Raw genomic sequence first — 18,580 nt, 5'->3', positions numbered from 1 at the left:
AAAATTCCTGTTTCTGAAAGGCGCGGCTTAAACCTGATACATCCCAACCAGATCTGCTTTAATTCCCAGCTTTACCTGGGCCAATTAAAAGAGGCTGACACAGGAAGCTGCTTCCTGCTTCCAAATGGTTGGGAAATTTGAGGAGGGGAGAAGATATGAGACTCACAGGAAGAGTGAGGGAAGGAATGGGTGGGCAGGTTATTCCCGAGTTCGCAGGTGGTGAGGGAAGCTGACATGGTGTGAGGTTTTACAGACCAAGCATGCCTCCTCTATAGTCCGACTGATTAGTTTTTCTCCCTGGCTGCATGTGAAAACTTTCCCTACCCTCAACCTGCAGACATGGAGCACCCCGTCCTCAAGCTGATCGTCTCTTTGACTTTTCAGATAGAAGCATCATAAATAGCACTAATTCCTAAAGGTTTGGGAAACTGAAAAATATCTGCTCATTTTAAATATGATGCAGCATCACGTCTCAAACAGTTCCTTCAGAGACATGTTTCCTGTTCATCAGCTCGTCTTTGAGCAACACTGTAAACGTTGGTGAACCCAGGAGACCAGGTTCTGGCTACAATCTCTGTTTCTCTGCCACAGAGACTCAGAGTGTGTTCTGTTAATCTACAGCTGATACATGTTGCTGTTTATCATACAGACATGATTACATGAAGAATAGAGAGGAGATGAAATACACGGCCGATGAGCGGGGATACCGGAAGTGCTGCAAATGCCGGAAATACAATGCCGCCGAGCGGACCAATCACAGGGCTTGCGGTCCGCGTCAATTCAATGTGTTGTCACATTTTGGAGGAGGTGCTCGTCAGCTACGTGCGTAGGCCTCTGCGTAGGTGCAGGAGCTATGCGGACCTCCAGCGTAGGCTATGCCGTCGATTCAACGCAGAAGTATAAATCAGGCTTAAGACCTGCAGCACCAAACAACACTCAAGGAAAACAGCTGCCACATCCAGAACATCGTAAAGAGACCCAAGCTGTCTCTTTCTGTCCTTGTTGGAAAAATGAGAGACATTGACGAGTTAGAAAGCTGAAGAAAGTCTTCACTTATCATCCTTTTTTCTTCCTAAATCAGATCATGATAAAGTTATTTTGCTGACATGAGAAGCTTTACAGACTTCCTGTCAGAAACTCAAGTCCAACATGATTAACACCAAAGAAAAGGAAACAAACATTTGATAGCAGACGCTTTGACCTCATATGTCTTTAAAGGCTCTGTAATGAAAGATGTTGAAGGTCACAAATAGAAAACAGCTCAGATAAATTCCAGAGTTGTTTGTGCTTCCTGTCATCAGTCAGAAATGTCACATTGGTTTGTCTGAAATGCTAACAGCAGGTTGGTAAAGTTTGGTAACATTAAAAAGCGAGAGGTCATAAATCCCAGGCTTCCATTGATCTCGTGTTGCTTTGATTTGAACTTAATTTAACACTCTCTCTTTTCCTCCTCATTGAAGTCACTTCTGTGTTTTTTTTCCTCCGGGTGACACAAAGAGGTCTTATAATCAGTCATATAGAGAGGGATCCCACACAAGTGGCGCCATTGGAGCAGCACCCCAACTTTTCACACTGTCTCCGCTCATGGCTAAACACAGAGCGGGAAAAAAGCATCAAAGAGAAAGGACCCCGACCATCACTCCCAGCTCCCAAGATTCCCCTCTGTTCCTTCAGAAAGGGAGCCCTCCTTTTTTACAATCAAATGGCCGGGCGAGGATTCCTGACATTCCTGGAACTGAAAAGAGTCGGGTAAAATGTCTGCATCGGGTCGGGAGCTCTGTTGTACAAATTGCAGCAGTATTGTCTTTGCGGTGCGCGTGTGTGTATGTGACGTTTTGAAGGTGGTCATTGTCGATGGGTCCCAGCAGCCGGCGCCCCTCCTCTCTGCTGTCTTTCACATTCCTGCTGCAGAGACCTCAGAGGTGCAGAGTAAATTGGGTGGACGTGCAGCAGGTTGCATGGCTCCCCTCTGTTTGTTTTAGCAAGTAAAAACCTCAGCAGGGTGTCCTTTCTCTACCTGTCTGACGGCTTTTGACGAAAGGGCCTGTTCCCCGGTGCGTCCCCAGGCTCCTGACTTAACTTTACAAGAGCCTCCAACCTCCTCTGTCACAAAACACACACACACACACACTACTTTTCTTTCCCCAGACTAAAGGATAATACCTTTAGCCTCTTCTTGTTTTTCTTTCTACATTGTCAATTCATTAATGATTCCTTTCCCAATTTGTGTGTGTGTGTGTGGCCTCTAAAGCCAACCTGACTCCTGCAGTGAGACCAGACAGGCTGAAATCAGGACTTAGACCCTGTATGTCACACAGCCAGCAGCCCCTTCATAACAATCACTAAGTCTGTGCCCCCCAGGGCCAACAGTCTACCCATCTCACAAAGTAGCTGCAGCTCAAACTGCTTCGTTCTCAAGCTGCAAAATGATTCAACTAAAAAACAATCTTTTTCAATTTCTGTTATTTAAATGTAAATTTTTTTTGTCAGACTTAAAGAAGGGTTCATGTTAAGGTTGAGTTAAGGGACTATTTCTTATAGATTTGACCACTTGCACAGATAGTCCATGAAATGATTAAAACAGTGCAGTTACTTTCTAGTATACCAAGTTTTAATTACCTTAGCATTTAACGTATTTTGTCTTTACTGTCGGACTTTGTTTCCAGTTTCTAAGTTGATCATTTGGGCGTAACTCAGGTAGGTTCTTCTTTCATGCAACTGAGGCAGTCGGCAATCAAGCGGCAACCTCCGCTCTTAAAATATGAAGCCCATGCAGAAGTGTTAAAAACTGCAGTTAATCGAGTGTCCACTAGAGGCTGGCTACAGAAACACCAGAAACCCATAGTCTGTATAAATAATGGATGTAGTATCCGTTATGTCATATGTTTCTGAAGCGCTGTTTTGAGGCCAATCGGCGGCGGCGGCCATATTTAAAATGTTGAACTCAACATAACTGCTGTCGAGTGTGACAGCAAGAGGCGGGCTTTGAGCCTCCTAGCCAACAGCTACAGAGTTCCCGCCTGCTGATCATGTCAGATGTGGCTATCATAATGTGTTCCCATACAGTGTGTGCCGATAGAGAAATGAGCTATCCAGACTACACTCGTTTTTTGAACCAGACTGTAAACATGTTTATTTCTGCTGTAAAGATCGGCTTCTTTGAATGAGTGTGTATGTGGTTTCCGGTACTTCCGGAGCCATTCTCAACTGGACACTCAATGCAGTTTTTAACACTTCCACATTGGCATCAATGCTCACGGCCTGAGGTTGCCGCTTGCAGAAACCACATACACACCATTCAAAGGAGATGATCAGGCGGGAACACTGCAGCTGTTGGCGAGGAGGCTCAAAGTCCGCCTCTTTACCTCACACTACCTCGACATAACTTAGGTTGAGTTCAGCATTTCCAATAGTGCACCTGCTAACGATTGGCTTCAAAACAGATGGATCACTTCACAAATACTAGGTCCATTTATTATACAGGATATGTCAGTAGTTCTGCAATTTAAGCTCAAGACTGTAATATTGGATTACATGCAAAAGTGTCAAGTGTTAGGTATGTACAGCAAGGGCATAACCATACCAATGAAAAGTAAGCCTGAATAGTACCAACTGATGTGTTATGATCAGTTTAAAGTAATCTTGTTATTTTGAGTTTAACACAGTCAACTCTAACCTATCGTGTAAAGCAGAAAACATCCTCACTGGACTTTATACATTACCTGCCTGTTTAGGGACCATCAGGTCTGCAGGAATTTCCTTTTCCAACATGAAAGCTCATTTTAAGAACATGTTGGAAACGATGTTTGAGATTTGGCTTCAACATTGTTTTCTCATGTAATGTTCAGGAGACTGAACTCAGCTCATTTTTTATATATATAGCACCTTTCATACATTCAAGCATGCAGGCCAAAGTGCTTCAAAAAAGAACAGAGACATCAAACAACAGAAATGGGTAAAAAGATACAAGACGAAAACAAGATAGAGGAAAGTAATATGAAATATTTAGAATAAAAAAAATTTAATCTGGATCAAATTAATAAAACAAAGTTAGATAAATATAAAAAACAAAATTCAAATCATTACAATAAAATCAGATAAATACTTGAAAAATAAAATAAAATAAAAATAAAGGAGAACATGCTTGGACTGCACTGGCTGCAAAATATTACAGCCTACAGATGCAGACAATGAATAATCAGCACACATATCTCTACTAAAGTTTTGCTTGTATTAGAAAAGAGCCTTCTGAGTACGCTTCAAAGTCACATGGGTGCAAAATAAAAAAAATGAAGAGTCCACTTAAAGAAGGACGATTTCATTTCAGGTCAGAAGTCATGATATTGTGGCTCAAGTGTAGCTTTTATGGTTACTGTGTGGGCCTGGTCTACAGAGACTTGAGTCCTTCCCAAACCAGGCCTGGCTTTGACCCAGACTGAAGGCACCGTCCTCTGCGTGACGTCCCCTCGCTCTTCTCCCATACTTCCTGTCTCTTTAAATTGTTGTACCAGAAAAAGGCAAAGAACAAAGAATCAGTCAGTCCTGCTAAAGTCTGTGTCAGCCCTTTAAAAATCCAGATATAAATCAAGTTAAAAGACAAACATGTCACCTGCTTTTTTCTGTTTGTTTGTGAACTTGATGGCTTTAACACCGCCAGCCACCCTTTGACCTTTACAGCGTCCCACCTCTCAAGTTCTCCTGAATACACCAACCTTTTAAGAGCGGTCTGTGTGTGACGGTTATGATTTAGTGTGTTTCAGAGCCGTCCATGTGGTGTGCTTGGGGCCAGACTCAGGTGTTCAGCGTTGTGGACCCAGACGAGCAGTAGAAAGGAGGGTCAGATTAGAACTTTGAGCCGCCGCTCGCTCACAGATACAGTCATTTTGACAGATTATATGCTTATGCCTCCATCCTGTAATAACATGCCGCCCATAAAAGCCAGTGACCTACCAATTTGTAAAGTCCCTGCTGTTTTGCACCGTGCACTAACTCATGGCACGGTGCTATTACTGGCTTTAAGATCTGTGCACAGGTGTCAGGTGCATTTTATGGAAACCGTGGTTTAATTTTCCTCTGTGTGGCGGTTCGTTCAGAGCGGCTCTAGATTGTAATCGTCGTGTTTGTAGGTTTCGGAAGGAAGGGTAATAAATTGATGATCTTGTTGAGTAAGAGTGCCAGTGCTGTGATGGAGACATCATGATTTAGTTATGAATGAACAGGCATGTATCCCTTTGACTTAAATGAGTTTCTTTTTGTGTGGCATGTGCTAAGCCTCTTGGTTTTAGTGGTAAGAGGAAAACGAGGGGTCACTACCCCACACAGGCACAAACTCAGCCTCATCACAGACTCCCCATTGGCCTGGTCTTAGTCATGAGACCCTGGCAATGGGAAAGCTCTCACCCAATAAGGCGCCCTGTGGGGAAAGCCCTGGTCCAATAAGAAGGCCCCCTGGGGTAAGGCTGGGGGATTACCAGCCCGAGCCTGCGGATTGAGCTCCAGGGCGAGGGAGGGGGGCACGAGTCAAAGCGCAGGGCTGCTCGGTCGCCAAGGCCAGCAGCCTCTTTTAAATGGTTGCTACGGGGCAGGTATCAAACGTGCGGGAGTTGCACACAGTCACGGTCATGGAGGGTATTAAATGGCAACAAAGAGACAGTTATTCTGCAATAATCCGCCCCGCTGAGTGCAAGTTATTCTCCAATAATCAAGAGGCAAGGAGCAAGCAGGACAGAGCTGTGATCACAAGAGCATGGTGCTGCTGGGCGCGACTGTCACACACACACACACACACACACACACACACACACACACACACACACACACACACACACACACACACACACACACACACACACACACACACACACACACACATACACACACATGCTACACTAATTCAACCCAGACACTTTATTTCTCACTTGTCCGTAAACTCAAATGATGTGGTTCCCAGTTCCACCTGCAGAGCCTTGTTTTAATGACGGGTCAGTGACACACAGACCATAAACACACTCCTCTCACAGATCGAGATATAACCTGAAGCATGGTTTTTTTTTGTGAAAATGTCAAATGTAAATTCTGATTCAATCTCCAAAACTTGAACTGATGTCTATTTCAGTCCAATGTAACTAGGGTTACAAAATTCTTGGAATTTTCACTTTTGGAAACTTTCCATGGGAATTAACGGGAATTTATGGGAATAAACCAGAAATTGACTAAATTGAAGGTTGGCTGTTTAATAGGGAACTTAAATATAGTTGGGGAAAAGATATTTTAGCATAATCCTGACTGAAACAACAAGATTTCATGCAAGTGCAGTTGAATATCTATGCAGAGCCATCCTCAACAGGGCTGGACAGTGACACTGAAGAGAAAGAGTCGGAGTTGGATGTTGAGGAAGTGGACATGGAGGATTGTAACTGTAAAATAACTTCTGCACTTTATTTGATCAAATTGCTTGTATTTTATATTTTAATGTTTGTTGTCGTTGTTATCTGTCTGTTTTGTTTACTATGACGTATGTTGCTGCCTCTCTTGGCCAGGTCACCCTTGCGAAAGAGGTCTCGATCTCAATGGGTCTTTTATCTGATTAAATAAAGGTTAAATAAAATAAAATAAGGATGTTGATGAGACCCAGGAAGAACCCATTGCCTGAAAGGGTTTAGCAAAAATGCAGAGGCTAGGCTTGAGAAGCTTGAGGAAAGATGCTTTTTTATTTGCATGTTGAATGGGACTTTGTTGGAGGGCGAGCAGCTCTTTTCATTTAACACTTTAAATAGGACTTTGTTGGGATTGCATTTTTGTTAATTTTTGAATGGGTTGGGTCGGGGGGATGAGTAATATTTAACTCAACATCCATGTTTTTGTTCTTTAATGAAATAATTGATTGTTCAATAAAATATTTAACACTTGATAAAGTTCTACTTACAAATAAATCTGTTTTAGTTGTATTATTTTGGATGGATGTCTGCTTATAACAAAACAAATATTTATGCTTGGATATGATACCTTCCCATTAAATTACCCTCAATTCCCAGTTAATTCCCATAAATTCCCATAAATTTCCCAAATTCCCCAGCTTAACTTCCCATGGAAATTTACAGGAAACTTTCCAAAAATTTAAGGGAAATTTTCCACCCCTTTGCAACCCTAGATGTAACATAAGAAAGCTTGAAGATGTCTCTGAGTGGACGACGTGTCAGGCTCTGCGTCATAAAGTCTGTGCAACACATTTCAAACATGCTAAACAGCAGATGGATTTATTTCTCTTACAACAAACTAAACTTGTTTATCTCACAGTAACTGGATCTCCTCTCCTCTCCTCTCCTCTCCTCTCCTCTCCTCTCCTCTCCTCTCCTCTCCTCTCCTCTCCTCTCCTCCAGGTTGGAGTGTGTGTGCAGTCTGGGCTCAGAGTTTCGCCGCGGGGCCGGTGTGTTGGACATGGTGTTTGAGTCTCCCTACCAGCTGTACACCTGCGGCTATGATACCTACATCCGACTGTGGGACCTCCGATTAAACCCACGGTGCGTCACCTTCTGTCTCATGTCAGCTTCAACTTAACACTTAGTGCAGCAGAGGTACTCCTGAACATGTGGCTGAACACCGTGATCAGCTGTCAGATTATGATTTTAGATTTAACAGAATTATTTTATCTTAGTGTTTGTCAGTGAATGTAGGATGACACCAACAGAGCTTCTCTAAACATCACTTCAGGCTTCTAGCAGAAAATGGGCAAAGATGGGGGCGCCGTTGGCCTAGCGGTCTAAGGGCTCGCCCAATATACAGAGGCCATAGCTCTCGTCGCAGAGGTCACAGGTTCGATTCCAGCCTCAACAATTTACTGGATGTCATCCCCCACTCTCCACTCCCCATATTTCCTCTCTCTTCAGCTTTCCTGTCCATTAAAGGCGAAACTGCCCAAAAATATAACTTCAAAAAGAGAATGTGCAAAGACACAGACGAGGAAACTGAACTCTCTGTTCTGGTTCTGAAGGATATTGTACGAGTGTAGTTACAAACTTGAACATGAAGGTGTTTGTTTGTTAAGTTTGTATTCCTTTCTTAAAGATTCAAAGTGTTCAATAAATCTGAATTCAGTAGTAGAGCATGTGAAGGCTGAAACACTGATACTTGTTTCCCTCTAAGCTTTTAAACAGAGAGTCTAATTTAAGTCCAACAAGCTGGTGTGTTTTCATTTGATGTTAGCCATGCAGGTTGGTCAGGTTGGTCTCAAAACTCTGCAACACAAAATGCAACAAGCAGCCAGAACAACAACAATCAACATGAAGCTGTCTGGGAAATGTGGACACAATTGTGGACCAAAGGAGTTCTTATAGTTATCACGAAGGAATAACCACAATATCGAAAACAACAAGAAGGGGAAAGAGAAAAGACCAAATAATATCAAGCCAAAACAAACAAAGCTCAAAAAAAGATGAACTAAACCCCTGCTACTGTGCATCTGACAAGAACCCAAACTCAGGATTAACTCCTTATAGAAAACAGAAAGACGGCCAAAGATGCTAAACATAAACAGGCTGAGGTTTAAAAGAGACCAAGTGTCAGAAACTACTTTTCTCTTAAAGGGGACATATCACACTTTTTTCATCAATATATATTGGTCAAAGAGGTCCCCAAAACATGTCTTTCAAGTTTATGCTCAAAAAAACACTTTGAAATCAGATTTTGGTCTGCCTGAAAAACCCTCTTCTTCATTCCTCATCAGAACACTCTGTTTTCCCTCTGACCACGCCCCCTCAGGAAGTGGATGTGCCTCGGCTCTCCAGCACGTTGATCTAATGTTTACATGTTGGCTGAATATACACGGCTGCTCAGAGATCACGTTACTTCAACCCTCTGAATCTGATCCTGACGGAGAGGCGCCTGTAGCAGGACCTTTCTGAACGATTGGTCACAGATTTAGTGTTTCTTGTTGTTTTATTTATCAGTATGTAGACGTGTGTCTTGGTACACAGCTACGAACATGTAGCTATGTGGCTATGCTAACTAGCGCTAGCACTTATCCATGATAAATAAAAATCATCCACTAGATCTTCAAATCTGCAGACGTGGGGAGTAAAACCGACCTCTGCCAGAAAGGCAGCAGGACCTTTTATGAAGGATTGGTCACAGATTCTGTGTTTCTTGTTGTTTTATTTGTCAGTATGTCGACGTGTGTCTTGGTACACAGCTACAGCTAAAACTACAGCTACAGCTACAGCTACAGCTATGAACATATAGCTATGTGGCTATGCTAATTAGCGCTAGCACTTATCCATGACAAATAAAAATCATCCACTAGATCTTCAAATCTGCAGACGTGGGGAGTAAAACTGACCTTTGTGTTTATTAAGACAGCCTACAACTAGCATGCCTCCCTCCTAAGCTCCTTGTTACCACACATTTGTGCAGGTAATGAAAAACAGAGGAGGGATTCAGTATTATTTTATACAGTCTATGGGCTGAACAAGCTCCGAGCTCTGACTCCGTGACAGACCGGATATTGTTGTTACGTAACAAAAACACTGAAGTCTGAAACGGCTCGTTTCACACACATTTACAGAAAGGTGGAGAAATCAGAACAGGGGCAGAATGGATTCTTTTCATTTTCGGGGGGTTTGTAGACATGCCAGGGAAACATATTTCAGGTAGAGAACCATTAAAAAGTCCATTTTGCATGATATGTCACCTTTAAGGAACTGTCAATCCAATGATGACACACCGAAGACAAATGTGGTGCTTATTAGGGAGGGGCAATGATTTTCGAATATTCAAAAATTTGTTCACTTAGTAAAATTGAAGATTTACTTTGAATGTTTTCTCATTTTAAAAGTACAATTTTTCATCATTTTTACCGGTGCCTGGTTGTAATACTATATTCCTGCCAGACGGTGGCTATAGAGCGTCTCAAAGCTGTGTGCTAAACGCATTAAGTAACAGAAGAAGAAGAATGCTAACTGGATTAAATAGCAAAAGAAGAAGAAAACATCTGCAGTCGTTGTGATTTTCTCCGTTTCTGGAACTTATTACGGTGCAATCAAACTGGAGGGAAACACGAGGGCAGGAAGTAAAACTAAACCAGACACAGAAGGAACAAATAATCCCAAATGAAACAGGAAACACTGAGACTGAACTAAGAAGCACCAGAGAAAACACACACTGGGAATAAAGAACACAAGACAGGAAACATAGAGAAAACAAACTACAAACAAAGAACAATAATGGATCATAACAAAGCAACATGACAGATATCACGTAATCCCATCCCTGATTGATAATTCTCATTGCATTTAACATGTATTAATATTTCTTTGATGAAGGTTTGTCTGTCACAGACCGACAGCAGGTCTTGAGTGAGCCTTTCCAGTGTTTCCTGCACACACAGTTACTGCTTCAAAATAAACACCTTAAAAGTGAAAACACTCCTCCTCCTCCTCCTCCTCCTCCTCCTCCTCCTCCTCCTCCTCTTCCTCCTCCTCCTCTGTCCTGTTTTATCTGTGCAGGATTCAAAGCTTTGAAATGACATGAAGTTAAAATCCCTCTGAGCAGAGAGTTGTGTTAGCAGAGTGAACCCACTGAGGAGGAGGTGTTTAAATGCAGCAGCCCCTCTCCTCAGTGAGAGCCTGCAGGGTCTCTAACGTGTTGAGAGAGCGAGCCTTTATTTTGGGATTAAAGGGGTTCAGGCTGTATTTCAGAAGATCAGTCAAGTAAGACAAATCAGATCTGATTGGCAGGTCGCTCTGGGGATTCTGAATTGGGTTGGGTTGGGGTAAAGGTGGCAGAGGGGGGTCCCTCTTTAGACATCAATAATTCATACAGGCAAACCTTACTGGCCTCAAAAGGCTTCCAGGGTCATCCAGGAGGTCCAGGTTGTCTGGAAGTTGTGACTCACGAATAGAACGAGAAATTCACTTTTATACAAAAGCAAATAAAGCAGATTCTACGTGATCCTGCTCCACAGATCTCATCAGGGATCAGGTTTTATGACTTCTGTGCGATCATCTCTTCTGGAGGAAAGAATCCACTCTTGTTCTGATAAAACTCCTCTCTATAAACCTTGTCATCAAACATCATCATCAGATCATTAACGGATCTGTTAGGTCGTAAGATAACTCATTTTCAAAACTCTTTAAGATACACTTGTGTTTGACCCTGATGTTTGCACCAGGGTCTCATCCTGTCAGGATTCTGTACGCACAACCACAGTCTAACTTTACAATCTCTCAATAACAGTTAGATTCCCTATGTTATTACTCTAAGCTGGTGAAACTCCTGAAGGAGAGAAATAACTACAACCTAATGAGGATCAAACCTTACTGTCCTGTAGGTGTGCTCCAACATTAATAATAAGTCTGTGGAATCATTTAAGAACTCTCCTATAATAATGATAATAATATTAGTAGTAATGATGATAATAATAATAATAATAATAATAATAATAATAATATTAATAAGAGTAATAAGAGTAATAAAAATAATAAAAAATAATACAAAATAATAATAACAATAAAATAATGAAGAATAAATTAAACAGAATGAAGTCATAAAACAGTAGACCAAAAAATACATTTTACATGGGTCTTTTTTTTTTCAAATAAATGCATGAATAAATAAATACAAATAAAATAAATACATGAATAAATAAGTTAAATAAAGATGATAAATGAATAAGTAAATACAAATAAAATAAATAGATGATAAAAATAAAAACAAAATAAATACACGAATACAAAAAAATCAAATAAATACACGAATAAATAAGTAAAATTAATGTAAAATAAATAAATGAATAAATAGAAATAAATCAAAATAAATTGATTAAATTAATAAATAAATTAAATTTTAATCAAATCAATAAATAAAAGGCATTCAATGACAATAAAAAGGTTTAAAAAGAAGACTCATCAGAGAAAAAAGAAAGGGATAGATTAAGAACATTGGAATAATAAATAAAAAAGATTAAATAATAAAACAGTAAATAGTCAAATAAATACATTCAAATGAATCAATTAAATAAATAAATAAAAATAAATTAAATTAAAAGCAATTAAAAGGGGAATTCACATAAAGTCTTTTAAACTGAGTTTACAGAAGAGATGTAAAAGACGTCACTGACTCTGCAAGCATTAATTCATACTCTCTTATTGTATGTGATCGTTCTTTCATATCTCTGATTCTCTGAGTATGATTCAAATCAAACTTTAAAGAAAGTGTTCATCAGGGACTCGTGACCTCCCTCCTCCAGAATTAGAGAGTGCATTCACGTGTGTGTGTGTGTGTGTGTGTGTGTGTGTGTGTGTGTGTTGATGTGAGAGGGAGAGAGAGCCTCCAGACATCTCTGCTGCCCCCCTGTCTGCCCCCGGTGTCTCTCCATCACTTATTGATGAGGCTGCACTAATGGAGGATCGATGTCTATTGGCAGAAAATACTTATCCCCAAAATACTTCCCCTCTCTTAACCACAGCCACCACAACCTCCTCCCAGCCTCCTGCTGCACACACACACACACACACACACACACACACACACACACACACACACATAAACACACACACAAGGACACCCAGACACACGGAGGAACACACACTCACCTTCTTGTTAACTACAGTATTGGGTTATCCTGTAAACAGGAGATGGAATTTCAGTGTTGTCTCAAAGCTCTAAACATACACACAGAGAGGATTCTCACCAGTGCTGGTCCAGGTCAGACTGATCTGTACTTTATACTACTGATATCTGTGATAAGACTGATACGTATATCTGTTTCATCTGTTTTACAGCCCAGATTCAGACTCCTGAACAAACTCCATTATAATTGGGTCGAAAGCTGACACCTTTATATAAACTTTATGTAATTTTGATTTATCTTTTCCTATTATATTATTTAAATAGTACCACAATGTGTGGTCAGTTATTAGACATGTGTTATGTAACACTGGTTAAAACATCAGATTGTGACATCAATCAATCAATCATCAATCAATCTTTATTTGTATAGCGCCAATTCACAACAAACGTTATCTGAAGACGCTTTTACAAACAGAGCAGGTCTAGACCACTCTATGTCAAATTATGAACAGAGACCCAACACCAAGACAGGATAAGACTCAGTCTGACCCCACCTTAATCCATCATGAGCATTGCACCTCGCAGTATTTAGCTAGTTACAGTGGAGAGGAAAAACTTCCTTTAACAGGCAGAAACCTCGAGCAGAACCAGACTCATGTTAGACAGACATCATGCCTCGACCGAGTTGGGTCTGAAAAGACAGATAGAGGGGAGTAAGAGAGAGAGGTGATAGTGATGAGACGAGTCGTAGAAGCTGTTGCCGCTGGAGTCCAGCACGTCCGTATCAGCTGGAGTCCAGAACGTCTGTAGCAGGAGGACGTCTACGGCAGCTCAGAGGAACCTACGAGACAAGGGAGCTCAGGGACTCCAGAAAGGTCTATGGTTAGGATCCCAGTGTGTCAGTGTGCCAGTTCCCCCGGCAGTCTAAGTCTATAGCAGTATAACAAGAGCTGGTCCAAGCCTGATCCAGCTTTAATTATAAGCTTTATCAAAAAGGAAAGTTTTAAGCCTACTCTTAAAAGTGGAGAGGGTGTCTGCCATCATTCTCTTGAAATGCTCTCTGTAGTTAGTCTTGTTACTTCAGGAGTAAATGTGTTGTGAAGGCGTCTTCACCTCTAATGGGTCAAGTTGGTGCACTGGTGTCTTTCTAACAGAAGGTTGCTGGTTTGATCGCAAGTACCACTGTCTACAGGTGTTGTAGTGACACTTAACCCCAAATCGCCCTCAGTAGCTGTGTCAGTGATGTGTGAATAATGGGGATGGGGAAAACCGAAACACCGAAATAAATTATTATGCCAATTATTAGTACCATTGCATTTATGGCTATGACTGTGTACAGGGGATGTCAACAATTATTCAAGTATTGATTAATTGATTGTTAAGAACTTACTCAAACACATTATTTTGTTTTGATTTTCTATCACGTGGAACAAACATCATGTGGTCTCATATTTGGTTCATCTATCAGGGAGGAGTTTTAAGTTTAAAGCATGTTTGGATGTGAATCAGCTGACTGAAGGTGTTCCTCACAGCGGAGACGTTCAGCTGAGGGCTGCAGCTGAGTGACAGGTCTCCATTAGCGCTTTGTTTCTCCGCCGCCAGACTGATTATGACCCGGTTGCGCTCCCTGGCTGACACCTGACTGGCCCTTATCCAGACAAGCGCGCACTGGCCACGTTTTTTTCTTGCGTCATCACAACATTCTGTTTTGGTCGTGTTGTTTCGGTGATGAAAGTATTTCGGCCAAAAAACGAAAAATGCACTTTTGGGCCTTTTTCGTCCGAAAATTTTCAGTGGCCGAATTTGCGGTGCATCCCTCGTGAATAACACTGATGGCGCTTTAAAGTTAGGGTTGGTAGTCTCGGAAAACCAGCATGAATTTGAATGTAGCTTTTCCTCATGACTCCGTCTAACCCCTCCCCTCCTCCCTCAGAGCTCCTCCAAAACGACGCCCCCCCCGCTCACATGCACGAGCGCCGCTGATTCTCGACCATATGATCGTGACTGATTCAAAACCGGTCCTCACCAAAACATTCTCATAGTGAAAGTTAAAAACACAAACAAACATGGCTGCTGTTAGTACTCACAACTGTCATGCTAGCATTATCCAGTTGTACCGGTGACACGATATCAGGAGAAAAGTTATAACACATGTAATACTGTAACAGCTCTACTGTTTGTTAAACGTGTTCAGTGTAGATGTTCTTAATTCCTACAGTGTTGACGGTCAGTGAAGGCATCAGGAGAGGTGTAGCGTGTGCGAGTGGGAGAGAGGAGAGACAAGAGGAGAAGTTCTTCATTCATTCAAACATTGATTGTTGTTTTGTTGGTTGTCGTGATCACGGCCGACAGTGACCGGTTATTAAAACTCAACGTGTTCACGAATCGGCTCGTCATCGCTACATGTGATGACGAGTCGATTCGTGAACATGTAGTGTCCGGACGCTACAATAAATCTATATTTTCTGTAGGACTTACTGAACGTCATTAATTATTCTGCTTGTTGGTGAGAGCTTTTTAGACTCTGATCCGGACTACAGTCCTGAGCAAAGCACCTCATCAGGTCAGAGGGGACAGGCCCGAGGTCGAGTGAGAGGGGCAGTCAGTAGAGTCAGGGGAAGTAGAGGCAGGAGACGGGGACTCAGAGGAGTGCACGCCGGGGAAATGTACGCGCAGGAGGAGGGCAGAACGGCTGGACGGGATTTGATTGGTTTAAAATTTGGGGAGCCAAAAACGGTGATTGGTTGGTGTTTTCTCAGGTTTACTCCGGCTGTAGATAGCAGTTTTTTTTACCTCTTTTTTAAGAACACATTATGTATTGATTGTCATCAGGACATAAAGATCATTTTAACCAGTATAACAAAAAGTGTATCTAAATCTGATTACCAACCCCAGCTTTAAATAGCAGCCTCTGGTCAGGGTATGAATGTGCTCGATGTGATATGTAGTGTTTCTGTTTTTGAGTATTATTTTTAAAGACAAATACGACACTTTTGACTCCTCTACATTTCTATGAATGTTCCAGTCACTCTCTACTCTTGCTCTAATAATAATAATAATAATAATAATACATTTTATTTATAAAAGCGCTTTAAAAGATTCTCCAAGACACTTTACAAGAAAATAGATTATACAATAGAAAAGCAAAGGAAAACAGTGCAAACAAAGCAAAGAAAAGCAGAAAAGCAAAATAAAACAAAACAAGAAAAAAATCAATCAATTCTAGTTTAAAAGCCTTTGTAAAAAGGTGTGTTTTGAGTCCGGATTTGAATTTGGTGAGTGAGGGAGAGAATCTGAGGTGTTGGGGGAGAGAGTTCCAGAGGGTGGGGGCAGTGACAGAGAGGGCCCTGTCCCCCCAGGTTTGGTGCTTGGGTTTGGTGAGAGGGGTGAGGAGGTTGGCGTTGGTGGAGCGGAGGTTGTGGGAGGGATTATATGGCTGCAGAAGGTCGGTGAGGTAGGAGGGAGCTAGATTGTGGAGGGCTTTATAGGTGATGAGGAGGATCTTGTACTGAATTCTTGAGGGGATGGGAAGCCAATGGAGGTTCTGGAGGACTGGGGTGATGTTGTCTCTGGAGCGGGTATGAGTGAGGAGGCGTGCAGCTGAGTTTTGTATGTATTGTAATTTGTTGAGGAGGGTGCTGGGTGAACCGTAGAGGATGCTATTGCAATAATGGAGTCTTGAGGTGATGAAGGCGTGGATGAGAGTTTCAGCGGCAGTGAAGGAAAGGGAGGGGCGGAGACGGGCGATGTTTTTGAGGTGGAAGAAAGAGTTTTTTGAAATATTGTTAATGTGTTGTTAAAAGTTGAGGGACTGATCAAAAATGATACCATCGTTACGGATGTGGGTGGATGCTGAAACAGTGGATTTATCAATAGTGAGTGAGAAGTCTGGGCAGGTGGAAGTGAGGGATTTTGGGCCTATGATAAGAATTTCAGATTTATTACAATTGAGTTTAAATTGTGTAATGACTTTTTTTTTTTTTAAATCCCACCCCAAGCACAATATACTCTTTGTCTACGTGGTGTTGCCGTACCTGTAAGTGGCGCATGTGGTTTAACCAGGCAGCAACCTCCGATCTTAAAATACGAAGCCAATGAGGAAGTGCTAAAAACTGCAGTTCATCAAGGGTCCACTTGAGGCTGGCTGCAGAAACACCAGAAACCACATAGACACCCATTACAGCAGTTAATAAACATGTTTACAGCCTGGTTCAAAAAACAGTTTAGGTCTGAATAGCTCATTTCTCTATCAGCACACACTGTACGGGGTGTGAATTATTTTATAACTTGTTATACTTGAAGATATTAAACTTACAAGCTTTGTCCAAATAAGGACATGGCTGACTTGAGTGAACACCGTTAGTGAGGGGAAAGCCCACCTCTTTATATCCTGTCCATCTTGACCAGTGTGTAAACCCTCTCATCCTTTCCTACAGGAAGTGCGTGATGGAGTGGGAGGAGCCTCATGACAGTGCTCTTTACTGCATCCAGACAGACGGGAATCACATGATAGCCAGCGGCTCCTCGTACTACGGCGTCGTACGATTTTGGGACAAACGTCAGACGGAGTGCCTGCAGGTGTGTACAGTTGATAAGATCCTGTGTCTCTCATGAGATGAAGTTTAAAACACTATTTTATCATCTGATTTCCAGATAAACAAAGAACTTAAAACAATTATTTTCTGTTCAGTTCTTCCAGCTGAGCTCGGACCCGGTGAGCAGCCCGGTGTACTGCCTGAGGTTCAGCAGCTCTCACCTGTACGCAGCCCTGGCCACCTCCCTGCACTCGATGGACTTCAGACAGACCCCCAGTAACATCAGATGACACACATGAACTCTGTTTAAATTCATTAGTGCAATAAATGTGTTTATTTTTACAATAAATTTGGTCACATTTTAAAAGACATTGTCTGGTCCAGCAGAATCGTTATCACATGTTGAATTCAGAAGCTCTCATCTCTGCCTTCAGTTTGGGTTCATTTCTTTAAATAAACTTTGCCTGCACAAGAATACTCAAACAGAACAGACTCAGATACAGACACATCGTCCAACAGGCAGAGATATGAGTCCATAGGTGCATTTCATCCAAGAGTTCCGGGGTCTTTTATCCCCCAGAACTACTTTCCCCAGAACTAAAAGGTTCCTGTGCCCCCATTGTTGTCTGCGTTTCAATCGCGGGCTGAAGTCCCGGGTAGATTGTGCAAATCAGGCCAGTGACGTATGGAGGAAAAAAAAGTTGATGCACTACACCACCAGACCAGTAGAGGACAGTAAAACAAAGAGGAATGCCATTCATCACAGATGACACCATAGAAGCAGACGGACAGGCATGTATCATTATGAGCAACACAACAGTTAGCCTGTTAGCATGAAGAGACTCAGCTGGTGCTGTTTTAGATGGTGCTATATTTCATCACAGATGGATTCACTGAAACAAGTCAAGTCAACTTTATTTATATAGCACATTTTAAAACAACTGCAGTTGACCAAAGTGCTGTACAAGCTTAAAAACAAAATCAATTAAAGAAAAAACAGTTAATTTAAAAGAGTAGATATTCAAAAAAAAAAGCACAATAGATAGTATAAGAAAAAGCCACAATAAATTAAAGCAAAATAAAAAGTCTGATGTCTCGCTCAACAGGTACTAAATGCCAAAGCACAGAGGTGTGTTTTAAGTAACGATTTAAAACTCTCAGTTGTCTGAGCGGTCCTTATATTCAGAGGCAGACTGTTCCACAGTGTGGGAGCAGCCACAGCGAAAGCTCTGTCACCTTGAGTTTTTAGCCTTGCTCTTGGGACATCAAGAAGCACCTGGTGCTTTGACCTGAGTGCCCTGACTGGAGCATGCAGGTTCAAACACTCGCTCAGGTATGGTGGTGCCAACCCATGTAGACTTTGAAAAACCAACAACACAGTTTTATACTGGATCCTAAAGCTGACAGGAAGCCAGTGAAGAGAAGCCAGAACGTGAGAGGAGATAAGTGCGAGTAGCAAAGACGTTTCAACACGCCTTTAA

General features: G+C 41.8%; 1 protein-coding gene across 1 annotated transcript in view; it reads left to right on the top strand.

Annotated features, from left to right (window-relative positions):
- The window catches only part of fbxw4 (F-box and WD repeat domain containing 4), a 56,449-nt gene extending 38,979 nt beyond the window's left edge, over positions 1 to 17,470 (top strand). Inside the window, exons 7-9 of the mRNA XM_034681890.1 lie at positions 7,380 to 7,520; positions 17,001 to 17,142; positions 17,255 to 17,470. Of these exons, the coding sequence (XP_034537781.1) occupies positions 7,380 to 7,520; positions 17,001 to 17,142; positions 17,255 to 17,389 (418 nt within the window). The 3' untranslated portion in view covers positions 17,390 to 17,470. The remainder of the gene's footprint in view (positions 1 to 7,379; positions 7,521 to 17,000; positions 17,143 to 17,254) is intronic.
- The last annotated feature ends 1,110 nt before the right edge of the window (positions 17,471 to 18,580 follow it).

The sequence above is a fragment of the Notolabrus celidotus genome, chromosome 4 (genome assembly GCF_009762535.1).
Source record: "Notolabrus celidotus isolate fNotCel1 chromosome 4, fNotCel1.pri, whole genome shotgun sequence".
NCBI classification, from domain to species: Eukaryota; Metazoa; Chordata; class Actinopteri; order Labriformes; family Labridae; genus Notolabrus; species Notolabrus celidotus.
Note: the sequence above shows the minus strand (reverse complement) of the source record. Positions and strands in the feature narration are given on the sequence as shown.